Here is a 24,562-nt window from a genome sequence, read left to right on the forward strand (position 1 = left end):
AACTGTCACAGCAAGGTTGCCAGGGCCTTCAAGAAGGACGACTAAGAGTCAAAATTGAGATTGTCCGTGCTGCCGTGATGTAAACCTGACAGCACTTCCATCTCCTGCAGACCCTGAGCTGAGTCAGCATTTTTTGAGCAAGGTGACTGTGAAAATTCACGTCCTTGGGGGATTCACAGAAATCTTAGGAAGGTCATTGGACCTTTAATAGGGTGTGGGATGGAGGTCTGAGCAATCCTATCTAGAGCTTAAGGCAGACCCCAGCAGATGCGTGGGTTGCACAAGACAATTTAACATCAGTGAGCTTTATATAAATATAAACACGTTTCCCCCATACCATTACCTTGAAATTCATGTATTTTAAAATAAGAAGATGGAGATAGAGATGAAAATCATATACACATAGTCAAATTTCAGTTTAAAGTACAAACGTCGGGGAATATCTCTCATGCAGTTTTCTATATGCAAGTTCCCTCTCGATGGATTTGGATGATGTCACACTGCACAGAGACCTCCCAGCGAGTGGCTGAAGGATGAGTGAGAACACACCGCGTGCCTTGGGAGACGTGAGACGCGAGGTGGTCTTAATAATACATGTTCTTATCCCACCAGCCTGTAGAGGTAGAAAAGTAAATTAGGAATGGAGAATCTGCTGAAGTAGGTAAACAGAGCTCAAATATCATGTCGTGTCACTACTTACTTCCAGGGTAGAGCCTGATCAAGAGCTTCCGCACCTCGTCATACACCCAGATCAGGATGGCGAATGGCACTGCCACAAACCAGTACTGAGGCCTGCAAGCAGGAGGGAGGGAGGTGAGCCCCGCCGCGCCCAAGGGACAGGGGCCTCCCTGTTCATTATTCCTGCCTTACTGGAAAGAACAAACCCACCAAGTCCCACACATGAAACAGGAAAGATCCTTATTTAACACGGACTGCAACTGCTAGAAGCAACATCTGCCTTTGAAGTAACCTGCTGGATGAGAGTGGAGGTGGGTCGGTGAGGTCTAGAAAACCCAGTTCCTTTTCTGGAAAGCTGGTGGGTCACAGCCTCCGCTCACAGAGCACAGGGTTAGTTTGACACCTTCTGAAATACTTGGGGGAAAGAACCCCGCCCCCTGGAACGCTAGTGCTTATTTAGGCTGCAATGGCTCAGAACAGGAGCTGGCTCTATTCACAACGCTGCTGAAGATGAACTCACTTGAGCGTGGTGAAACTCAGGGCCCTGACACTTCCGAGGCCACAGGAGAGGATCAGTGCAATGACAATCTGTGATGCAATCCCCACCCAGATGACTTTGTTTCTGCAAGATACACAAGAGAAAACAGATTCTGAATTCCTGTGGCTTCGTGACCACACACCCAGCAGACTGTGCCACTGGCGGAGTAAAGGCCCATTGCGTTACAGGCGTGGCAAGAGTCAGGTGCTGTCAATTGACAGATCCTCGTCATCCCAGCCTGGCAGAGCCAGGGCTGAGGCATGAGGTCAGGCACAGGCGATACCTGAAGAGACCCTGCTGGAAGATGGAATTCCTCCGGGTTTTCCTGATGATCAGATCTGCTATTTGTTGGACCATGATGCCAACAAAGAAGGCCGTGTAGCCCGTCCATTGTAGGTATTTCCTCTGGTAGTTTGTCTGTCAATGGGCAGAGAAGGAAGAGGCTGTGAGCCTGAAGGAAAACTTCAGGAGAACTCAGTAAAGTTTTCTACAGCTTCACTCTCTCCCCACCTCACCCAGATTGAGAGTGGACCATCTCCTTGTGTTTAGAAAGACGTTTTTTTCCCTTTAACCAGGCGACTAGGGGAAGATGCTAAAAATTTATTTGGCCCAACTATGGGCATTGTTGGAGTGGTCGGTTTTCCATTCCAATGACAAATCTAATATAAAAAAGTGAGGCTGAATCCCAAAAAGGCCAAACCAGTGTCACCAAGAGGCCCCAAGCCCTATTAGCTAAGAAGCTTTCCACATCTTTGTCTCGTTAACACTGTTTGGAGACATGTCCTGCGCCAGTCTGGGTAGGGCAGTGAGAGGGGCAGAGCAGGCAGGGGCTGGCGGCAGAGCCCGTCACACACCCACTCCTGCCCATAGCTGTCTTCCAAGTCGTTCACGTGGTCCTTTTCCCATTCTTCCCGCAGGCCAATGAGAGCACTGGGTCGAAAGCCCTCCTGTGCATACACGACGAAATACACAACGAACGCTCCCAGGGCTTGCATGAGGCCTGAAAGCACAAGAGAGATATGGACACAGGCTCTGTGACTGCTGCAGGGAACTGCCTCGTCCTCAGTCTCCTGGTTGCCCTCCATCCCGCCCCGCCCCCAGCAAGGAAGAACACACTTTCCGACTGTGCTTGTGACTCAGGCGAGTTCTCTGGGGTGGCCCCTTGTGTGACAGGTAAGAAATGCCCTTGTCATACCAATGTGCAGGTAAGAGTAGACGGCAAGTGGCGTGTTCACCAGCCTGTCCTTCTTCTTGTGGCGAGGCTTCCTGTTCATGATGTCACTTTCAGCTTTCTCATACGCCAAGGCAATGGAGGGAATCTAGAGGGGGAGAGGGCCGTGAAGCCCAACCCTGCGATGTGTGGCTCCACCCGCAGGAGGAGGACAGCCACAGCGGCACAGCAAGGGTGGGCAGGGGCGGCGGGGACAGGGAACTAGTCATCCAGGGTGCAGGCAATAGGGGGTGCGTTGTCTGGAACTTAACAGTGGCTTTAAAGATCAGTCTGCTTTTTATTACCACCACGTGCTGGGAGTTCTAACCAATGCTCGTTACAAAACACTTTCTCCCTCCAGAGAGGATTTCTCGTACCACCCTCCCTGCTTTGGCATGTCACTGCATCCCAGCGCGATGTGGTAGAACAGCAGTTCTCTCACAGGCCCTCCCACCTGGGGGTCTATTAAAAGACAGATTGCTGGGCCCCACCTCCAGATTTCTTGATTCAGGTTGGGGCTGTGGCCAGATAATTTGCATTTTTAATAAGCTTCCTTGCAATGCCTGGACCACATGTGGAAAACCAGTGTGTGGAGAAAAATGAGCAGATTTAAAGGGCTTGAAAAATGATCTGTAGGTTATGGGAACTTTAATTCTTCTCAAAGGTAGAGACATCTCTAGTCTCCCTGAAATGTAGAGAGTAACTATATAAAACGAGAGTGGGCAGGAGGCAATCTGCAGGGCTGTTTTCCTGCTGTGGACTCAGCTTGCTCTCTGAGGCTTTCCCCGCTTTGCCATGCAAGCCAGAGCCATGCGGGGACTTCACAAGCTCTCTTCGGATGGCTGTACTAGAAGAGGGGAAGGTTTAGGTGATGTTATTGTAAGTCAAGGCTTGACAAAGTCTTCGTGACTGCTACTTCTTACTGTGTTTGGGTGAGGGGCTTCCAGGTCACAGATGCTCTTAGTAACCAGGGGTGGCTGTGAGGTGATCACTTTAGCCCCCGGGTCCCCAGCAGCACAGGGATGATTTGGGTGGAGCTTCATCTTCCTCAGAGAATAGGGAGGCACAGGGGCTGAAACTGACCAATGGCATGGCTTTTTGGAGCATGAAGACTCATGTCTTGAAAAGCTCCACATGGAGAGAAGTGGTTTTAATTTCCAAGCATTTGACAGATGTCTCTCTCCTTTGCTTTGAAGCGTGCTCTGTGGACCAGCAGAATCAGCACCACCCGGAAGCCTGTTAGAAATGCAGAGCTACAGGCCCCGTCACATCGATGTTTGAGAAGCACTGTCTGAGCCCACCTCCTGGCCCCTGAATGTAATGACCCTGAACTTTACATCTCTGGGTGGCTGTCAGGCCCTGTCCCCTGAGTGCACTTACTATGTCTGTGCCCAAGTCGATGAACAGGATGGTAATGGTGCCGATGGGCAGGGGCAGCCCCGCGATGATATAGATCAGAAAGGGGCAAAGCTCAGCAATGTTCTTGGTCAAGGTGTAAGCGATAGTCTTCTTCAGGTTGTCAAAGATCAGGCGACCTAGCAAAGATGTTTCTCCTTATGAGACTTGCTTCTAGTCCCCCAGTGACCCCAGCCCTCGGGCAGGCCACCTGAGACCTCACTCACCTTCCTCCACCCCCGTGACTATGGACGCAAAGTTGTCATCCAGCAAGACCATGTCAGCTGCGTTCTTGGCTGCGTCGGAACCTGCTATCCCCATGGCAATCCCAATGTCTGCCTTCTTCAGAGCTGGGGAGTCATTAACCCCATCCCCTGTCACAGCGACAACTGCGTCCTGTGGGGACATGGTGAGAAAATGGGAGCGAGCGGGCCCAAGAGGTCAGGCTGGGCAGGAACAACACAGCCTCCATTTCATCTTGAGGCTGCGAGCACTGACTACTGGAGCCGAAGTGTAGGGCCCATGTAGGGGAGAAGATGAAGCCAGGAAATCCCAGAAGCAAGGACAAGGAGCTCTGAGCAAGATGTGTCCAATAACAAAAAATCCTACACGTGTGGCAAGTGAATGGAGATGTTTTATATCTTGTGTCTTCACATTTTTAAATCTTCCTATACCTACACCTACCACAGTGGCAAACGCTTCACTGTCAGAAGCCGCAGGCTCTTGTGATAAAATACAAAGAGCCGGTGAGAACCCTCGGGGAGGGCGCAGCCACGGGGGTCTCAGAGGAGGACAGGTGATACGGTGCAGAGGTCAGCGGACGAGGACGGGCCAAGAACTCTCTCTTGAGAAGCTTAAAAGGTGCCACAGCCTGATCTGAGATCCAGACCTCTGCTCTGCATTTCCCTGTGGGCATGACGGACCCCGTCAGCCCTCTGGTGCCGCCGTCCACCCACCTGCCTCTGACAGCCCTCCACGATGATCAGTTTCTGCTGGGGGGACGTCCGCGCGAAGACGATTTCCGAGTAGTTGGTTAGGACCTCGTCCAGCTGTTCCGGGCTCATGTCCTTCAGCTCCATGCCGGTCACAACAGTGGCTCTAGCATCCCTAGGATGGCCAGAAGAGACTGGGTGAGGCCCGACACCAGATCTTCATTGAAACACTGTTCTGGGCAGGACATGGGCTGAAGCCTCTTTGACTTTACCAGGAACCCAATGTCCTTGACACCTAATATTCTAGTGAGATAACAGGGATTATGAGTACTGGGGACACTATGGTCTCCATTTCAAGATAGCGAACTGAGGCTAAAATATGAGACCATCTTTACAGGAGTAAAAAGCCAAGTTAAAAAGCCATTTTCCTTACAGGAATGACTGAGAAGTGGTACTTCTGGGGCCATGCTTTACTTGACAAATACAAGGAAGGGAAAAAACTGCCTGGTTATGTTTTGGGTCCTAGAATTCCCTTATGTCAAAAGACACAGGTAACAATCCTTTGGTGCCACCGTTTATTTCAGATGTATGGAGTGTCTCCTATGTGCAATGTGCTATATAGGGAGAAAAGTTTATTGAGGTCTTCTTTGAGTAAAACTGTTGTCTGCTGACTGTGAAAGTAGGTTCTAGGGACTGTGATTACGCAGGTCTGCTGTGCCACCCCTGCTAAAACTCAGCAGGGGCTTTCCACTGTGCTTCCAACAGACTCCAAACTCTGTAACTTGGTCAGCAAGGCCAGCTGGGGCCTGTGCTGTGGGGCTTTGCCTCCCCTTGGGCTCTCGCCTCCAGCCCACTGGACCCTCTCAGTCCTGAGACCCCCTGCCCCCGCTGCCCTAAGGCCTCCACAGGTCTCACTCCCTTGCCAGGAATGGGCACCTCTCACTTCAGCTTCCCTGGGCTAACACTCCACACTTAAATGCCACTGGACATAGAAAACACAAGCCTTTTTCCTTACATCTTGTAAGCTTTGGGCTTTTTAGGTCTTTCTCCTCTTGGTGCTAAATACTGGAATTCTAAGACTTGACTCATCTACAGGTCTCCCTAACTGCTGGTAAAAAATATCACAGTGAGATGAGGAGGAGAGGGGTTTCCTTTTCCCTGACAACTGCCAAAATGCATTTATCACATGGTCACGAGCTGACGAAGACCTTCACGGAAGTACCCACTTCACTCCTGTTCAGCGTGGTGACTTGTATGAAAATCCTATTATTTTAAAAAACCGAGCAAAGCAGCCCTGAACCTGTTTTTGTAGGGGCGTGTTATTTACACAAAGGAGCATTGGAAGACCCTTAGACTTTAAATACTGTTGCTGTGCCCAGATGCTTTAATTCTGGCTGGTTGTCTTACTTGGTAATTTGTTGCCTGGTAATAATTTCTTACCTGACAACTCTGCGTTCCTGAAAGGCATACGTGCTTGGGTGAAGCAGAAGGCTTTCACTGGTCTTTCCCTTTTTTCCTTGCATGCAAGAAAGTATAACCCAGCTGACGACATTACTCTTCAACCCGAGACCTTAGTCTGCCTCATCTAAACTACCCACAGTCCAGGCCGCTCCCCTCCAAAGTCCAGCCCCCGCACCCCTGGGTCTGCTTCATTGTACTGACCACATCACAATTGGTTTTTTCCCCCTGCCTGCCTGGCTGGATGGGAAGCACCCCAAAAGAGGGGACAGTGTCCGTTCTGTTTGGTTGGATAGTTCCAGTATCTAGCACTCAACAGATAATTGTTGAAAGAATTAGTAGATGAATAAATGCATAGATGGATGGATTAAAGGGCAGACCCTATTAAAAGAATTAAGAGAAGCAAGGAAAAAAGCTTCCCTTAGGAAGCTTCCATTCTGTTTACTACCAAATAAAAAAGAAAAGTACGTTTACATAACTACTCATTACGAAGCCAACTGAATAAATACCCAATATACTCACTAGAGGAGTACACGAAACCCAAAGGGATCAGAGGCAAGTAATTTCATATAAACCCTTTGTTTCAGTTTTTCTCTAAATTGGGCACATAGGTTTTCAGATCTACTTCACTGGATTTTGAAATTTCTGAAAAGGAATCCACAAAGGGTCACTTTATGGGATCAGTACAGGGCCTGACACTTATTAGGTGCTCAATAAAATTGAGTGAATGGATGGATAGGTGAGTTGTAGATCAGACTAGCCTAGCAGTGCCCTGAAAGTGGGTTTGGCAAAAAGGTGATTTGCTCCAAATAGCCCAGCTCCTTAGAGCCCAGTCCGTGGTTGAGGACCTGCGTGGTGCCACGCTGGCTCCCAGCTTACCGCTTGTTCACTCGCTCCACGGCAACGTTGAGGCGGTTGGCAATGTCTTCCACTGTCTCACTGCCGGCTGAGATGATCCCTACACTCTTGGCGATAGCTTTGGCTGTGATGGGATGATCACCTGTAACCATGATAACCTAGAGCAGACAAGAAGGGCCCGCGGACAGGGGCTCAGCCGACCACAGGAGGACGGTTCGGCACCGCCCTCTTCCCGTGCCCGTGCAGAGCGTAGTTAGTGACAGGCGTGGGCTGCCCTCTGGGCAGCTCTGGTTCTCAGACACACTGTCTTTGAAGACACACTAATCCCGTGGGTCTGCCCTTGCTCCTAAGCTCTCACACTTCCTCCTCCGACCTTTCAGGAAGCCCTTCCCCTGTTGATGTCACGTTATTTGTGAAAGGGCCGGTAGATGTCTGCCCAGGGCAGCCCCTTGCTGCTCCAACAGTCATGGTATTAACGTGGTAATGGAATTCATATTTTGGCTTCAACATCATAAAGATAAGTGGATTATGGAGGCTGACCCCCCCCCCAAGATTAAGTAATAGAACCTTTTATTATCTCTCCTGGTCTAGGGCAAGATAGGGCCACTTCATGGCACTGGGAGACTCTTCTCACTGTAGTTACTGTTGTGGCTTATTCCACATAGACACAATCATTTTGCTTTTATGGGCCAGTTACTTAAATCTGAGCATAGTGAAAATAGAGATTTTTAAAAAAGGGAATTATGATATTTACTTGAAGAGACCTCAACACTGGCCATCATCTCCTATGACAAACGTTCTTAGAAAGGGATACAAAATAAGTGGAGTCAGGAAAGTAACTCCCACCTTGATCCCTGCGCTCCGGCATTTGGTGACTGCGTCTGGCACAGTGGACCGAGGCGGGTCGATCATTGACAAGAGCCCCACAAAGCAGAAGTTGGAGGTGGGAAAGTTCACGGTGTCTACATCGAAGGAGTAGTTTTCTGGGAACTTATCTGCTGGCAGGTAGAGATGGCAGAAACCTGGAATGGGTATGAATTTGGGAGTCAATGCAACTAGGATAAGAAAGGACAATAGGGGGAAACATGCTACACTCTCAGTCCTTTACTGTTTTACCAATACATGAGAAAATACTAGAATAACTCCTTCAGTTCCATGAAACATGGTTTTTTTTTTTTTTTAGGAAAGACATATTTCATCAAAAGATAATTTACTGTGTGCTCATTAGGTTCTATGTTATGTTCCAGAGACATAATGACCAAGATGGCCTGGCCTTTATTTCCAAAGGTGTCCCAGTTTAGTGGGGGATGGGGGACTGAGAGCTAAAGAGATAAAACATAATAAAACACCACAGGAGAGTAGAGTGACTCCTCAGCTAGCTGTGGAGTCAGGAGACACTTCCGCAAGGGCACGTGTGAGCTGAACCCTGAGGGAGGCATAGATGTTTTCCAGGGAAAGGAGGAAGGGTTGGGGGGGGGGGGAGGCCATTTTAGGCAGAGGCAGCACATGTTACTGCACAAAGCAGGGAAGGAACTTGGGGCCTCAGGGAAGTGGTACAAAGTTCAGTCCTTAATCAAGATAAGCACAGAGGAAGGGCCAGGTAGAACCATCCTCTGCTCAGGAGGCATCAGCCTCTCCCAGGTCGGGGTAGAAGGAACTCCTAGGTCTGGTGGCACCACCAAGATCGCGTGACCTCCTCGTCGGCTTTTACATTGAATTTACTCCCAGCACGGCCCACTGCTTTACACATTTCAGTGAAGCAGACGGGGAGAGGTCACCCAGGTCCCTAGAGGACTCCAGTCAGATGGAGATGAATTCGTGTTGAAAAGGCGTTTACCTGGTGCTGGGCGTTATCTGAGGCCTGCTTAAAGTACTATCATCTCCTTTATGTACTGCATCTGCTTTACAGACTCAAATATCCTTTAGAAGCACTCGTTCCACAGGCTCCACCTCTCTTGGCAAGAACTTTCATGGTGTTTGATGGGCCTGATCGTCCACCATGAACTGCCTTTTCTTTGAATCCATCATTCTGCAGTTCTGAACAGGGGCTGTGACTGTGACAATGGAACACACTGTCCCCCGTGTTTCCGCCACCGTCGCCACAGTTAGGCTCCCCCGGCCAGTGCTTGCTTTTCTCAGGCTCCTTCCCCCTCTAACATCCCTGTCCCAGGTACTGGCTCACCTTTTTCCTAGTCACTAAATGGGAAGCTTAATTGTTTTTAAATCTTACTCCCCTCTAATGGGTTGTAAGTAATCAATCGCCAATTCTGCCTCCAGGAAGTCTCTTCACCTGACCCCTCCCGCACATCCCCATTGCCTCGGACCAAATCCCTGTCCCTTGCACCTGACTGAGGGCAGCCACCTCCTGCCCAGACCCGGGTCTCCCCTCCCGCTGCTGCCAAGGCCTACCCTTAGCAAACATGGTCAACCTGTTGCAAAGCCCCCCCATGTTCTCCACTGACTGTGGGCTGAAACCCCCTCTCCTCACCCGCATATTCAAGTCCTCCGTGTCATGACCTCCAGTCTCTCGCCAGCCCTGTTTCCCACAGCTGTGCCATCCCATCCCCCTGCAGCATTCAACACGGACTGGCTTGTCCTGCCCGGCGTGCACACGCCTGGCCACTCCCACCTCCATGCTCGGCTGGTGTCGTCCTGTCTCCCGTGGAGACTCCTCCCAGCCGCCTTCAAGTGCCCTCACCCCAGGCCCAGTCTCCCAGCGTGGCTTGTCTGGAAGTGACCCCACCCTCCTCGGCGCTGTCGCATGTTGCCATCCCGCTTATCATGCTCTTCTCCACATGATCCATGTGGATGCCAAGGCTACCCTGTGAGATCATTGGTTCCTCGCAGACACCTGCCTCGTCCTCTGCAAACCCCCAGTGGCAGGTGGGCCCTGCCCCCGGAGCTCACCCAGCACGCGCTCGCCCAGCCCGCCCAGCTCCATGTAGGCTGTGTGGAAGGCCTCGGTCGCGCTCTTGACCAGCGGCTTCTCCTGGCCATCGACCATGATGGTGCTGCACCTCTCCAGGATCTTCTCCGGGGCCCCCTTCATCACCACGAGGAAGTGCTTGTCATCGGGGTTGCCTGTCTCATGTATGGAGAGCTGGGAAGGAATGACTGAGCATTAGCTGCAGTGCATTACTCACAGCGGCGTGTCCTCACTGCAGAGCTGCCCGTGAGCAGCAGTCCGTCCTCTCTACATGCCCTTGAAATGTAGAGGAGACAGAGAAACAGCGACATCCCCAGGCATGCTCCACCTTTTTATTCTTGTAGTCAAGTAACATGCAGAGATCTAGACAACATCTTTGTCTTTCTTTTTTTGCTGCCCTACTTCAGGGATAGGAAGGAGGCCAGCAAAGGAAACTTGACCTGGGTTGACCAGATGCCCAGGCCCTGCAACAGAGGACTATTTTTAATCAGATATCTTCAAAATATGGGTTGACCAAAGGATACACGCAGGTAGAAATGTTCTAGTGATAACAAAGACTGTCAGTTGTTAGGAAAAACTCACCTGAAATTTGTTGGTAGAGTTAAAAGGGATTTCAGCTACTTTGCGGTTTCTTTTTCTAATTTCCATCACATCACCCAAAACGACCTCTGAGAATTTCAAAAGAGCAGATTCTGAGGCATCTCCAACCACGACTTTCTGAAAATCAAAGATAAAAAATATTGGCAGCACATAATCTGCCTCTTTTGTGATTGTTTTTAGTGAATCAACATGTGTCCTGACCAAGCTTACCATCCAGCTGGAGGGACAAGATAGTCACGTGACCCCCAGCTCCTGATTCAAGACAATGGTAAGCGCTTGAGACATGGGTGCCACCTGCTGGCATCAGGGACGTTCAAAAAGTTGGAGCTCTGGGAGGGCTGGAGGGTCTCAAGAAAAAGAGCAGCTATGAACTAGATCTTGACAGACGGGAAGACTACCAAGAGACAGAGGAGCAGAAGAAAGCCTTCTGGAAACCACACATGGAGAATGAAGTGAGGCTTCCTGTGTGAGTGTCTGAAGCACAGGTGCACGTGCAGGGTGTGCTCGGGGAGGGCACTGAGAGGCAGGCTACGGTCTAGACTCGAGAAGCAGAAATCAGGGAAGCACAGAAAGTTTTGAGCAAACTCAGGTGAAGATAAGAGCAGTGTTTAAGGAAGACTCGTGGCATTTGAGAAAGACCGCGGGAAGGATCAACTGGAACCGGGGAGGCCAGTTAAAAAGCTGGTACAGCTATTTAGATGCAGGGTATTGGTGACGACGAAAATGTAAAATTATGTATATTTTGAAGTAAGAATGATAGGGCTTGGTGACTCACTAGATATAGGAAAGGAGAAAGTCAAAGATGACTTCCAGAAGTTTTGGCCTGATGACAGTAGAATGGATATATCATGGAAAGATAGAAAACTTGGGACAAGATATCGATTTGAAGCCAGGTGGGTACAGGTGGAAGGTGACAAGTAAAATTTGTTGAGGGGCTCACATGGAGTCACTTCTGAGGGGAAACACACAGCGAGCTGAGATCCAGGCTGGAGTCTGGATGAGAAGAAATCAGATGTGGACACAAAGATCTGAAAGGTACTGATGGAGAAGCAGCTGGCCAAGAAGCAGTGACAAGCTGAGTGACAGAGACAGAAAAGCACAATGAAGGACCGGCCTGTGGCTCACTCAGGAGAGTGTGGTGCTGATAACACCAAGGCCACGGGTTCGGATCCTATATAGGGATGGCCGGTTCGCTCACTGGCTGAGTGTGGTGCTGACAACACCAAGACAAGGGTTAAGATCCCCTTACCGGTCATCTTTAAAATAAAAAAAAAGAAAAAGAAAAAAAAAAAGAAAAGCACAATGAAGGAAACAGACGGCAAGTAGAAAAGCCAAAAAATGCAGACTCACTGAGACTGAGAAGATGAGAGAAAGGGAGGGAGGGAAGGGGAAAGGAGAGAGAAGGGAGGAGAGCTTGTGGCGTATTCCCCCTTCCAGGACCCCCAGAGCACCGTCTGCTGCCACATCCTAGGCAAGAGAAATATGCGCTAAGACCAGCCAGTCCCTTTATTTCCATCCGATTATATTCTAAACGTCAGCAGATGGTATTGGTGCAACAAAGGAACTGATTATATCCACTTAGCTGGCAAAGAAGTTAGGAAAGTAACTTACAGACACATTCATTTCCTGGAATGAGACAATTTTCAAAAGGACCTAAATATCTGAGATGTTTTGAGCACCTCTGTGATTTCTCAAGGCTAGTTAGAGTAAAGACAACTTTCTGCTTGTCTTGTGAGTCGGACTTGCTCTTACTAGTACAAACTTTCCTCAGTTGGAGAGATTAAATCGAGCACCTGATCAGGACAGAGAAAATGATTAACACTGGCTGTGGTTTAACACTGAGCACTGCAGAGGCTTTACCTTCATGATGGGCACACTCTCCTGGCCTGGCTTGAACTCAGCTCGGTTACACAATGCTATTATCGTGGATAAGGAGGCCCAGGTTCCAGAGCTTTGGTCAAAGGCTTGGTCTGGAAAACAGAGAAAGAGCAGTGGCTGTCGCAGTGCTGGCCTGCCATCCACGAGTCACACGGCAGCCACAGACAGAGGCCACTGCACTCGGCTCAGCCCCACTGCTGAGTCTACAGCTTTGGGCCACAGAATGCTCCAAGAGACTTACTTGAATGGTCTTCACTAGTGTCGGCCACGAAGATCTGATTGTCGAACCACAGATGGGCCACGGTCATCCTGTTCTGGGTCAGAGTCCCCGTCTTGTCTGAGCAGATGATGGAGGTGGAACCCAGAGTCTCCACCGCCTCCAGGTTCTTTACCAGGCAGTTCTTCTTGGCCATCCGTTTTGCTGTCAGCGATAGGGTCACCTAGACAAGACAGAGGGAGAAGGAAGCTTTGGGAAAAATCATCATTGTGACCCAGATTCAATAATACGGAAAGAGTTGAGGTTGGCTGTGATTGGGTTTTAGGACAGAGGCATAGCTGCTGGCACAGCAGAGCTCATGAGCCACTAACAGCCCTGCACACCACAATCCCTTTTTGAATTAAATATGGAACACTTTTCTTGTCCCTTCATTCCTTGAAGAAAATGACCCATGGGTTGCAAAGACAGGCAACAGTGTTGCGGCTGCGCCTCATGTATAGTCCCGAAGGGCGCGCGGGCCACCTGCCCCTGCCATTCACACGCATGAATGTGTACGAGAGACCATGACTGGTACCTGCCAGAGAGGACTCACGTGTTGCTCTGGGCCATCAAGAAGCATCTGTGTTTCATTTTAAGAGCTTCCTATTTTAAAGATTCTTTTAAGCTCCCAGATCTCAAAGGGTTCTTTTGGCTCAAATTTCTTCCAGTTACTCTCTCTGGGAGCCAGAAGAGACCCGGACTTCAAAAACTCCCCCATCTTTGGTCAGAACAGCAGCAGGCCAATGACTGTGTAGTTCCATGACTTACTGGAAATAAGAACTGCTTTATCCTCCCGCAGGGGCCCCACAGCACGGACTGGGGAGGGGGGTCCGGGCCTGGAGGAAGGGCAGGAAAGGGCTGGGGGGTTTCTACCCGAGAGAGGGAAGAGCGGCAAGGCCGACAGTGTACCTAAGTGTCCCACTTGCAGAAATCACAAAGGGAGTTTATTTTTCTCAAAAGAAACGTGGGAAGACATGGGCCTTCTAGAAAATCTGTAAATGGTGGTTTTGGCCTTGTCTTATCTTAAGGGGGCAAATACAGATAGAGCTCCTGAAAATATAAAGTTTTCAAGGATGATGAATTCAAATATGAAACATATCACAATGCCCTTTGTCCCTCTAAGAGACGGTCTACTCAGAATGGCCCAGGGCTGTCCCCGGCGTCAGGGCAGGTGTGCTGCTCTGAAGATGGGGAGACCTGGAGTGGGGGCTGGTCGCAGGCCGCCTGACAGCATGCACTCACAGTGACAGTGGCCAGGAGGCCCTCGGGCACATTGGCCACAATGATGCCAATGAGGAAGATGATGGAGTCCAGGATGTCATACTTCATGGACACCGCGATGATGAAGAAAATGATGCCGATGGAGACAGCCACTCCGGCCACGATGTGAACAAAGTGCTCGATCTCAATGGCGATCGGTGTCTTCTCATTTCCAACTCCTGAAGCCAAGGAGGCAATGTGACCAATGACGGTGCGGTCCCCCGTGTTGATGACCATGCCAGTTGCCGTGCCTACAGGGAAGCAGACGTTTGGTTCCAGGAGTCCTCAGGTGAGGGACGGAGGCTGCTCAGGGCCCTCTCTGGCAGCTGGCACGAGCGGTTAGCGCCCAACATCACAAAGGCCGAGTCCTCTAGGCCTTCGATTCCATGTTTCCTCTGGGAAAAGCTTTGCAACCAGGGATGGCAGGCCCGAGGAGGGAGAAGTGATACGGGCGGGGCATGTGGCCCCGACAGCCCCCTGGCCTTACCTTCCAGACAGGTTGTAGAATAGAAGCCGATGTTCTTTGTTTCCAGGGGGTTTTCATGGGTAAACTCAGGGGAGCGGGGCTGGGGCTCAGATTCCCCAGTGAGAGATGAGTTATCCACCTAGAAGAAATTTTGAGAACAGTTCAAAATTAGGCACCATGTCCCCTGCCTCTTATACTGAGATCGGGAAAGACATCAGAACACAAGCCCCGGCCGGGCACGGTCCTCAGGGTGGGACCTCCAATGCTCTCACCCTGCACCCCTGTGAAGACAGCAGCCTGATGTCCGCAGGCACCTGGTCTCCTCCTTTAATTTCCACGATGTCCCCCACCACCAACTGCTCTGCAGGAATTATCTTCTTCTCTGAGTCTCGGATGACAAGAGCTTGCTGTGGAAGAAAATCAAGATGCCTCAGAGCCTGGAAGGATGCTGGCCCCTCTACCTGTGCCTCACAGTGTCTCAGAATGGAGACACTGGAACCCACGGCTGGCAGAATGGCAGAAATAAAACTGGGAACTGTTGCACTGGGGACAGAAGACCCTGAGAACTATTTTTCCTTGAGCTCATGGAGTTGTTTGTGAAACCAGAAAAGGCCGCTGTAGGGCAGTTACGGCAGAGTGAGGCCCTGGGCCTCACAGGAGGGGAGTGAACGGAGGTGATCGGTCCTGGAGGGACCAGGAAGGACATGGAAGGTTGGGCCAAAGGGCTGAATAATCTTGCTGAGGTCAGAGAAACTTTCACAAGGTGATTGGTTGCTACTTAGCCCGGCAGGAGCCATCCGCCCCACCCAGAATCTTCACTGCCCTCCTCCGCCCCCAGCCCAGCAGCAAGGTTTTCCAGCTGTTTACACCTGACCAGGGTTCCTGGGAAGAGGGGCACTCTGGGTCTCCCTGCTGAGAGCATTTGGGGGCCACATGCACTGGGGCTCAGGAATGGGAGCAAAAGCGGCCACAGATAGAGAATCACAGGCAGCTCCTGGGCTGCCAGTGATAGAACAGGCACGAACCACCTGAGTGACTGTCCAGGTGGCCCTGAATGCTAAAGAGCGGCGATGCAAGATGCTGTGCAATGACTGACGCTTCTGCTCTGCTTGACTCTTGACTGGGCCTTTTCCTGGATCACAGCTCATTTGATCATCTCAGAACCTTGTGAGGAACTGGGGTTCAGAGAGATGAGGTGACTTGCACAAGATTTCTCAGACAGTGAGGGATGGCCTGGGCTTGAGCAGGGGCCCTGCCTCCAAGGCCTGTGCTCGTCTCATCTGACACTTCCTCACCCCGAATCACGCAGAGACCAGAGGAGCGTGGCTGTCACTCACCTGCGGGATCATCTTACTGAAGCTGGACATGATGTTGGTGCTTTTCGCCTCTTGGTAGTAAGCAAAGATCCCCGTGAGAATAACAACCAGGACAAGTACGCAGCCCAAGTACAACTGGGTGAGGAGGAGACGCGTCAGTCAGAAAAGCAGGCATCAGGAATGAGCCAGGTCCTGTGGCTAGCACTCTCCGTGGGAAGGTGAGACACTGGCAGTCGTGTCCTGGTGTCATTGACAGGCCACAGAATTTACCCATTTAAGGTGTACAGCTCACTGATTTTTTGTAAATTTACAGAGCTGTGCAACCATCATCACAATCCAGCTTTTGAACATTTCCATCATGCCAGTGAGAGCCCTTGTGCCCCCTCTGCCATCCCCCCCGCCGTCTGCACCATCCCCACCACCCCCAGCCCTGGCGCTGCTTCCTGGGTCCACGGTGGCCTACTCTGGACATTTCATATCGGTGGAATCACACAGCACGCGGCCTTTGCATCTGCCTTCTTTTTCTGAGCATCACGTAGGCCAACCAGCATGTGGTTTGCTACCCAGTTCTCAGCAGGCAGAGATGCTCTCCATGTTAAAGGGAGAGGTTAGCTCTGGGGAGAGAGTTCCCCCAAATTCTTCACATGGATGTAGACTTTTTTCCCTTAGGAACTCAAGGTGTTTTCTCTCTTTTTTAAAATTCATGCTCATACTGCCTCTGAGAAGGTACGAAGTCAAATATCGTTTGTTTTACAGCGGGGAAAACGACTGTCTTTCCCACACCCGTGCAGTGGCTGATCAGTGGTGGAGTCCTGCATCCAGCCCAGCACTGTGCCCACAAAAGGCCCCTTGGGATGACTGTTTTCCCTGCTACTAACTAAGCAACACCAGGAAGGAGACAGCCCAGAGCCTTACACTGTCCAGGGATGAGGATCTATTGCTGGCGTACTGAATCCCAAATGCGATCCAGCACAGGACGGCTCCTACCCACAGAAGGATGGAGAACCCCCCCACCATCTGCTTGAGGAACTTGATCATCTCTGGCGTCTGCTTGGGGGGGGTGAGGGCGTTCGGTCCATCCCGAGCCAGCAGCTCGGCGGCTCTGGTGCTGGAGAGACCCTGAGAAAGCCGAGCAAAGCAAACAGACAAACACACACAAATAGGAATCAGATAATTCTCCTCCCTCAGGGCTGGGTTTCATATTTCTGCAGGTTGTGGTTAGGCATTGATGTGCCCATGCCCAAGAAGGTCCTGGAGAAAGGGGACGATGCCACATCCCCCTGAGTGCTCACCTTTCCTGAGAGAATATTTTCTGCTTAGTCTGAGCAGGCAGTGTCTGTTCTCCGCATACTTACAGCAGGCCCCTACCCACGGGCATGCAGTGCAAGGCCCCCACCCACGGGCATGCAGTGCAAGGCCCCCACCCACGGGCATGCAGTGCAAGGCCCCCACCGCGGGCATGCAGTGCAAGACCCCCACCCACGGGCATGCAGTGCAAGGCCCCCACCCACGGGCATGCAGTGCAAGGCCCCCACCCACGGGCATGCAGTGCAAGGCCTCCAGTGGCTGCCTGAGACCACAGGGAGTAGCGAACCCGACGTTTATTTCCTATCTATCCACACAGACCTATGATAAGGTTCAACTTATAAATTATAATGGAACAACTGTAACAATGTACCGTAATAAAACTTATGTGAATGTGCTCTCTCTCTCCATTAAAATATCTTAATATTTTCAGACTGCAGTTGACCACACGTAACTGAAAGTGAAACCTTGGATAAGGGGGGATAACTGTACTCATTTATTCTTCAAAATAATCTTACCCTCATTCTCAGGCATGGAATTCGAGGCACGCAGAGCTCCCTAATTATGCTGTAAGCTACTTAAAGGCAAAGACTCTATCTTGGTTATTTTTGTGTCTTCTCTAGGGTCTCATACTTTTTCCATAGCAGTGACTCAAATATTCATTGAATAACTGGATTCAGAGCCACCAACTTGACCATCACCCTCCACCTGCCATTCCTCTTCCAGATCCCCGGGCTCATCTTGCTCAGTTACCGCAGAGCATTTCCATGTGGATGCTCCAGAGACGTTTCTAATAGCATAATTCAAAATGAAATTCATCGTCGTCTCCTCCCTGCTGCCTTCTCTAACCTCTCACCTCCACCCCTCGACCCTCCACCCCTCGCCCCGTCACTCGACCATATCTCCTCCTGCCTTTCCAACTCAGCTAATGGGATGAGGGACTCATTCAAAAAACCCCATGAGTCCTATCAGTTACTTCTCTGAAACATCCCTCTAATCTGTCCCTTTCCTTCCTGTCTTTCTGGGCTGCCCTGTCTTGGATCCTCATTTCACAGTCCCGGCTTATCATTCATTCTTCTAGACCCTTCCATCTCCTACTTAAAAAAATATATATATATCTTGTACCAGAGCTGCCTTTTGCTGGCGGGTGGGGGGGGGGGCTGGCCGGTGCAGAGATCGAACCCTGGACCGTGGTGTTATCAGCACCATGCTCTAACCAACTCAGCTAACCAGCCAGTGCTTCCAGAGCTGCCTTTTGAAAAAGAATCTCATCAAGTCACTTCCCTGTTTAAAAATTGTGCCCCTAATACAAGTAATATAGCCCCGTCTCTTAGTTCAATAGGAAAGTACTTGACAGTCCCATCCAGTGATCTTCCCCAGCTCGTTTCTTCCTTGCCTCCCCCTTTCCACACATACTAGCTCTCAGCAAGACCAGATTGCTGTCCAAACCCACTCTGGCCTCTCTGGTCTCAGGGTACTCTGCTGACTTAAATGTGAATCACCCTCCTGAGTCCCAGTTCAAACACTGCAGCGTCCCAGGAGCCTGCTCTGGTCCCTCTGGTCAGAATTCGTCATTTCACAGCACGTCAGGATGGAGTGGATGTTATGATACTTCCCCACAGACCCGCCTCCCCACCCCGCTGCTTCTTCCTTAAGGTCGGGGTCACCTGTCCTTCCTACTGCCAGTCCAGTGTGAACCGCATAGGAGGTATTTTTGTTGACTCGGGACAGATATGCATTCAGTACCCAGATCTCCCAATGTCAAGACACTGAAACTTTGGATTTGAATTCACAGAAGGAAGCAGTATTTCCGTGGGGGGAGAATTTGCGAGATGCCCGAGAACACCAGTGTGCCCTGGAGCCATGGTTCCTTCTCACAGGAGGACAAGCAGGGCTCTAAGAGGACCCCCACCTTCTAACACCGACTTCCCCCATTCTCTGCTGAGAAGGGCTCCATGCACCATTATACTTCCTGGGGACAGGGATTGAAAGTAACCTCTGGCCATGACCACAAAGAAGTATCTGTGCCTTTCTGGAGATACCACAGCTCTCCTGCAGTCACAGCCAAAAGACCTATCTACGACCAAGTGCACAGCTCAGTGAAGGGGCTCTGCTGGGGCCTTGGTCCAGGCACACCAGCCCCTGGGGGTCAACCAGCTCTCTCTCGACCCAGCTCTCTCTCGACCCAGGCCTCTCTCGACCCAGGCATGCGGATAATTGCAGTTTCAAAGGTGCTGCTGTAGGTCATTCATCATAAGGTGCCCTCTACTTCTCCACACACCCTGAGCACACAGCCCTCTCCTTTGGATAGTCGGGAGGCTTCTCTTCCTGACCCCCAGTTCCCTGATGACTTACCCTAATGATGTCTGTACCATATTTCTTTTCCAATTCCTTAATGCTGAGTTTGTGGTCATCCTGAAGTCCATGAAAGGAAGAAGAACAGAATGAATTAGATAATTCCTGTAGAGGATATTGACATTAAGGAAATAGAAATAAAACACATGTATTTCACAGGGCCACAGACTGTAGCATAGAAGGACCAAAGTCCTGTAGTGTAGTGGACTGAAGTCCTTAGTTTAGTCTGTAATGTAGAAGGACCAAAATCCTTCTAAGGACCAAAGTCCTTAGTTTAAGACAAAGGCTGTAGTTTAGAAGGACCAAAGTCCTGTAGTTTAGGAAGCCAGAGCCTCTAGCTTAGGGGGCCAAAGGCTAACCCTTTAGGAAAACACATAGAAATGGTAAGATTAAGAAAGACCAGAAAACGTTCACAGGCCTTTGATGTAGATAAGAGAACTGAAGCACAGCAAAGAGTGATTGCTCTGCGGGTAGCTGCCCTTGGTGCAGCTAAACCTAAATGATGGGAAAGTACATGAGCTAAAAGCTTCAAGGATATTCTGTTAGTTAGTTCTTGGGGGATGTTCCACATCTTGCCCTAAGCTGTTTCTTTGAGTTCCTTGGGGAGCTAAGTGCTATGGTGATTATCTCATTGCTTCCTTTCGTATGTCACATAGCTTAGTTTTATGACTCCTTTTGATGGTAAACTGCTTGTACTATTTTGAGCTACACTGCTTAATGAAGATTGTCACATAGCCAGTTTGTTTATGTTTTCACTATGATTAACCACCTGTTTTTCTTCTGTAACTTTCTTGTCTTTACAATGAAAACTGAAACAAAACCTGACTCGGGGCTGTGCCTGGGCGCTCATCTCTTGAAGGTGTTTTCCCTGGTGCAGTCCCCTCGGGCTTCTCATTGCTCTGAATACATGGGCTGAGTAATCTTTTATGTCTCTGTCACTCTGTGAGAGATGACAAACTCCAAAAGACTCACACCCCAAGCTGTGACCAGCCATGAAAGCTGGGAGTAGCGCTGAGGATGGGGTGGGCGGTAAGCTGGGAGGAGAGAAAAGCCCTTGTGCCTCTGTGCTGCGTAGAGAGCCTCCCTGAAGAGGGCAGACTTCACCTGCCATTTACCACATCACAGCTGTCTGTGGGTCTCATAAGCAAAGCAACATGTCGCTTCCAGCACACTCCAGTCCTAGTGTAGTGTCTTCCAGGCACTAGCGAGCTGGAACTTCACCCAGACCTGAATTATGATACTGGCTGAGGGTGACGACCAAAACGAAACAGACCCATGTGCTGTGCTTGGACAGCCGCCCGCCCTACCACCTGCCCTCACTCAAGATATGAAATGCAGGTGGTTCACTGGTGAAAGAAGCCCTGCAGATTAAACACCTGCCAAATAACCGAGGTCAAGGGTTTGGATCCCCTTACCTGCCAGCCACCAAGCCAAACAAAACAAAACAACCACACTTGCTAATTTTGCCACAGAATCATTAGACTAAAGCAGGTTCCTCCACCTTGGCACCACTGACTTTTTGGGCAATGGTTCCTTGTTGTGGGCCTCCACCCACTAGGTGCCACCAGCACCCTCCCCTGAGTTGTGATAACCAAAATGTTTCCAGACATTGCCAAATGTTCCCTCGGGTGGGGAGAATCCTAACCTCCTCTCCCTTTGGGAACCACTGGGCTAAAGGACTAGAAGCCTCTTCCTGTAGCAGAAAACCCAGGGGCAAGTTTTTTCCCACCTCCCTGAGAAAATGCAGCACTCAGGATTCTTTAAGCCCTGACGGTCTGAAACAAAGATTTACACTGTGAATGCTACCATAACCATCTATTTTCTTCAGTATACGAGGGGTCTTCAAGAAGTTCATGGAAAGATTTGTATTATGTTTTAATTCCATTTTTCCACGAACTTTCTGAAGTACTCTCGTATGTAAAAAAAGTCCCATGTTGCATTAAGAGATGAGGCCTTCCAGTAAGAGAAAAGTTATTATTATTTTGTGTCTAGCCCTCTTCTCAGCCAGATTCAGTTTTGCTCATTCATTCATCCAATCAATATCAATTGGATGCAATGTTGCTGGGGATTCAGACGGTTAGGGCAGAGTTCTGCGCAGAGGACAGCACAGTATGCTAAGTTCCCAGCAGATACAAGTGAAGGGTGATTACATCCATCCTTTGCATCGTTTGGGCTGCGGCAAGCACCTTTCCATTCCCTGCAGCCTGGGCTTCTGGATGAGAGCCTGGGGGAAGGGCAGGAGAGGTGGTGGTGGGTACCTGGGGCGCCCTCTGCTAGCCAGCAATGGAATAGCCCAGGGCAGCACCCTGCAGCCCTGGCTGGGGTCATTGCCAGCCTGCAGATGCCAGGAGTTCATTAGTTGTCATCAAGGCTGTAATTCACCAAGCAGACAGGATGCAAAAGCATGCAAATATGCTGTCTCAAGTTACAGGACTCTTGTGAGAAGGTTGAGAAAAAGAGGGAAAGAAAGATGTTCCTTTCTCAGCAAGGAAGCAAGGGAACACTTTTGCTAATACTATGGAAATTATATTTCTATATTATACATCCTCACAAAGTGCTCAAAGAGGGAGATTGCCATCACAATCAACAGGCATATGAGAAAATGAATATGTAGTCATGGTGTAAATGGCAGTCTCAAGGAAGAACAGATATGTCTTCAATCTCAAATGCTAAAGATACATAGGAAATAATAACTGTTTATTGTCTGGTGCCACGCTGTCTTTTCCCTGCTTTATCTCATTTAATCCTCTTAACAACCCTAAGAGATAGGCATCATTTACTTCCTATTTTTCAATACAGGAAACTGAACTTCAGATACACTGGGATTTGAATTCAGGTTAGTCCAATTTCAGGGCTATGTTCTTAAATGTCTATCAGAACATAAATGGATGAATGCCCACTGGTGTGTATGTTAGTGATCTCTCCAGGAAAGATAAACAAAAAAACTGTGATTTGTAGCATTTGGTGATTTCTCATCAGAGCCAAATTTAAAGCTGCTAACACGATGTTAGTCAGCTTGCCAAGTTCCTGAATATTTAACTATTGGCTCTCTAGTCCAGATGAGCTGGCCTCATCAGTCCAGCTCAACAATCATAGAGCTTTTACGTCTGCAATGGACTACACGGGCAAGCTAGCAAAATCTCAGACTTGGTATGGAAGTTTCCCCTTTGGCATTCCTGAGATGAAATCTGTCACATTTCAGATCCAAGGCAGGTCCAGAGTTCCTCCATAACAATAATATTGCACTCCCAAAATACTCATGTCATTTTCCCCCTCACCGACCCCCGCAAAGCATTTATTTCCTATTTTACATAAAGGAAATGGAGCTTCGGTGGAGCCGGGTCATTTGTTCCCAGTTACAGCTCAGTCGTGGTGAAGTGGGACTTCGACTGAGCCTAAGGTCATCTGAATCCAAGTCCAAGGTTCTTACCACTGAAACTATTCTTTTCTAGTGGCTTTGGTTTTCCTCCTTGCAGGTTCCAGCTCAAACAGTTTTACTTATCAACTAGAAACTGGGAAGTGGTTATTTACATCTCACCGAAGCAGTGGGCAGCAGAGACATCGGGCCAGCCTGTGGGGCCTGGGATCAGACTCTTGCACCCGAGTTCTACCCTGGACTGCCTCCAACCAGAACGCAGGAATCCGGGCAGATATCATCACACCAGTTTTTTTTAAACAAGGAAACGAATCTCCAGGGGATTTCAAATTCTCGAGACTGACTTTCTTTTGTAAGAGGTAGGCTGCAGGGACAAGCTCCCACGGAAGCGGGGACCCCTCTGGCCTAAGGCTACTGACCAGATCCAGTTCTTTCTTCAGCTCCTCTTTCCGCTGGTTCTTTCTGAGTTCCAGGCAGTTGTTCTTCAGGCCCCTGTACCTCTCCCTGTCGTTCCCATGGTCTGTTTTCTCGATCTCTTTAGTTCCACTGAGCTCCACAGAGTAAATTTCTAGTGTTTTCTGAAAGAGAAGCAGGGTGCAGCATTGGCCCGAGGCGGATTTACGCAGAGGTGCTGGTGCCTCCCTGTGCCTCGGGACCTGCGCGGGGGAAGGAGCCCTGCCGCCCCCAATGGGATCTCCCAGCCCTTTCTTTGCTTTCGTCCTGTGCAGGGGGACGCTGGGTGGGCACAGACCTGCCAGCATGTCCTCAGGGTGAGCCCTCCTTGGGGTGGGGCAGGCAGGAAGTTATCTCCCCAGCGCGAGACAGATGCCTTCAGGGGGCTGCAGGGTGTCCCTAGTACCTCGTCCCCACAGGTCACACCAGATGTGTGTCCCATTTCTTGAGGAGGGGTGTTCACTGAGCTGACGCCCCTCAGTCCCCGACAGCGCCGGCTTACTGGAGGGCTTCTCAGGCCACAGGCATCCACGTAACCCCAGCCCAGCCACAGTCTCCCATCCGGAGCCCGCAGCCGCTGCGGAGCTGGCCTTGGAGCCTGGGGCCCTTCTCCGCACATGTGGACCGGCTTCTCCACCGGCCAGCCCCGGAGCGCCCCGCGGTGCGTGGCGGCTGGGAGCGGGAGAAGCCGGGCCGAGGCCAGGGGGCGCAAAAGACGGCCCCCTCCTCCCAGGGACTGGGCATTTCTTCTCGCCTTCCCCGCGCTTCCCGCGCCGTCCGCTCCGCTCCCCGAGCCCCCCGCCCAGCGTCTCGCGTCCCCTGCGCCGGCGGGCGCGGGCCGCACTCACCTGGCGCATGCTGCGGCCGGGGGGCCCCGGTGGGCTCGGGCGGGGGGCTCCGGGGACCGTGCGCGCGGCGGGACTGGGGGCTGCGGGGGTCCTGCGCGCGGCGGGACTGGGGGCTCCGGGGGCCGTGCGCGCGGCGGGGCGGGGCGGGGTCGGGTCCGGCGGCGGCGGCGAGGTCGGCGGGAGAGAGGTGGCGGTGACGGGGACCCTGCGCGCACCTCCGCGGCCGATCGCCAGCCGCTGCCCGGGCAGGTGGCGCCCGCCTTAAATGCCACCGCCCCGCCCACGAGCCTGCTGCGGCGCCGCTCGTCCGGCCGGGGACGCCGCGTGGGGCGGAAAACCCGCGGGCGCGCGGCTCCGGGAGGGGGTCCGGGGTCGGGGACCCTCCTCTCTGCCGCGAGCGGGACGGGGCCGCGGGGTCGGGCCGGGGTCTCCAGGGGCGTTTGGGGCGCGTCAT

General features: G+C 50.9%; 1 protein-coding gene across 1 annotated transcript; it reads right to left on the reverse strand.

Moving 5' to 3' along the window:
* Positions 1-584: 584 nt before the first annotated feature.
* ATP12A (ATPase H+/K+ transporting non-gastric alpha2 subunit) lies at positions 585-24,562 on the reverse strand. Its single transcript, XM_063101562.1, has 24 exons — positions 24,109-24,562; positions 23,763-23,932; positions 23,227-23,463; positions 19,432-19,491; positions 16,687-16,890; positions 15,793-15,906; positions 14,728-14,862; positions 14,477-14,594; positions 13,972-14,240; positions 12,715-12,913; positions 12,456-12,565; positions 10,578-10,712; positions 9,977-10,169; positions 7,916-8,091; positions 7,091-7,227; positions 4,778-4,928; positions 4,049-4,217; positions 3,807-3,961; positions 2,412-2,535; positions 2,071-2,216; positions 1,500-1,633; positions 1,199-1,300; positions 701-792; positions 585-613 (listed from the first exon to the last, which is right to left on the reverse strand). Exons 1-24 carry the CDS (start codon positions 24,560-24,562, stop codon positions 585-587), a joined length of 3,813 nt encoding a protein of 1,270 aa, XP_062957632.1.

Source organism: Cynocephalus volans, chromosome 7 (assembly GCF_027409185.1).
Source record: "Cynocephalus volans isolate mCynVol1 chromosome 7, mCynVol1.pri, whole genome shotgun sequence".
NCBI lineage: Eukaryota > Metazoa > Chordata > Mammalia > Dermoptera > Cynocephalidae > Cynocephalus > Cynocephalus volans.

What these genes read in the sequence shown, in the direction of transcription:
- ATP12A (XM_063101562.1), bottom strand. Translation starts at nt 24,562, where the DNA reads ATGACGCGCCCCAAACGCCCCTGGAGACCCCGGCCCGACCCCGCGGCC. An exon ending in GTGGCCTGAGAAGCCCTCCA is followed by an intron (nt 23,464 to 23,762) that starts GTAAGCCGGCGC and finishes TCCCCCGCGCAG; the next exon opens with GTCCCGAGGCACAGGGAGGC. An exon ending in TGTCTTCACAGGGGTGCAGG is followed by an intron (nt 14,595 to 14,727) that starts GTGAGAGCATTG and finishes AATTTCTTCTAG; the next exon opens with GTGGATAACTCATCTCTCAC.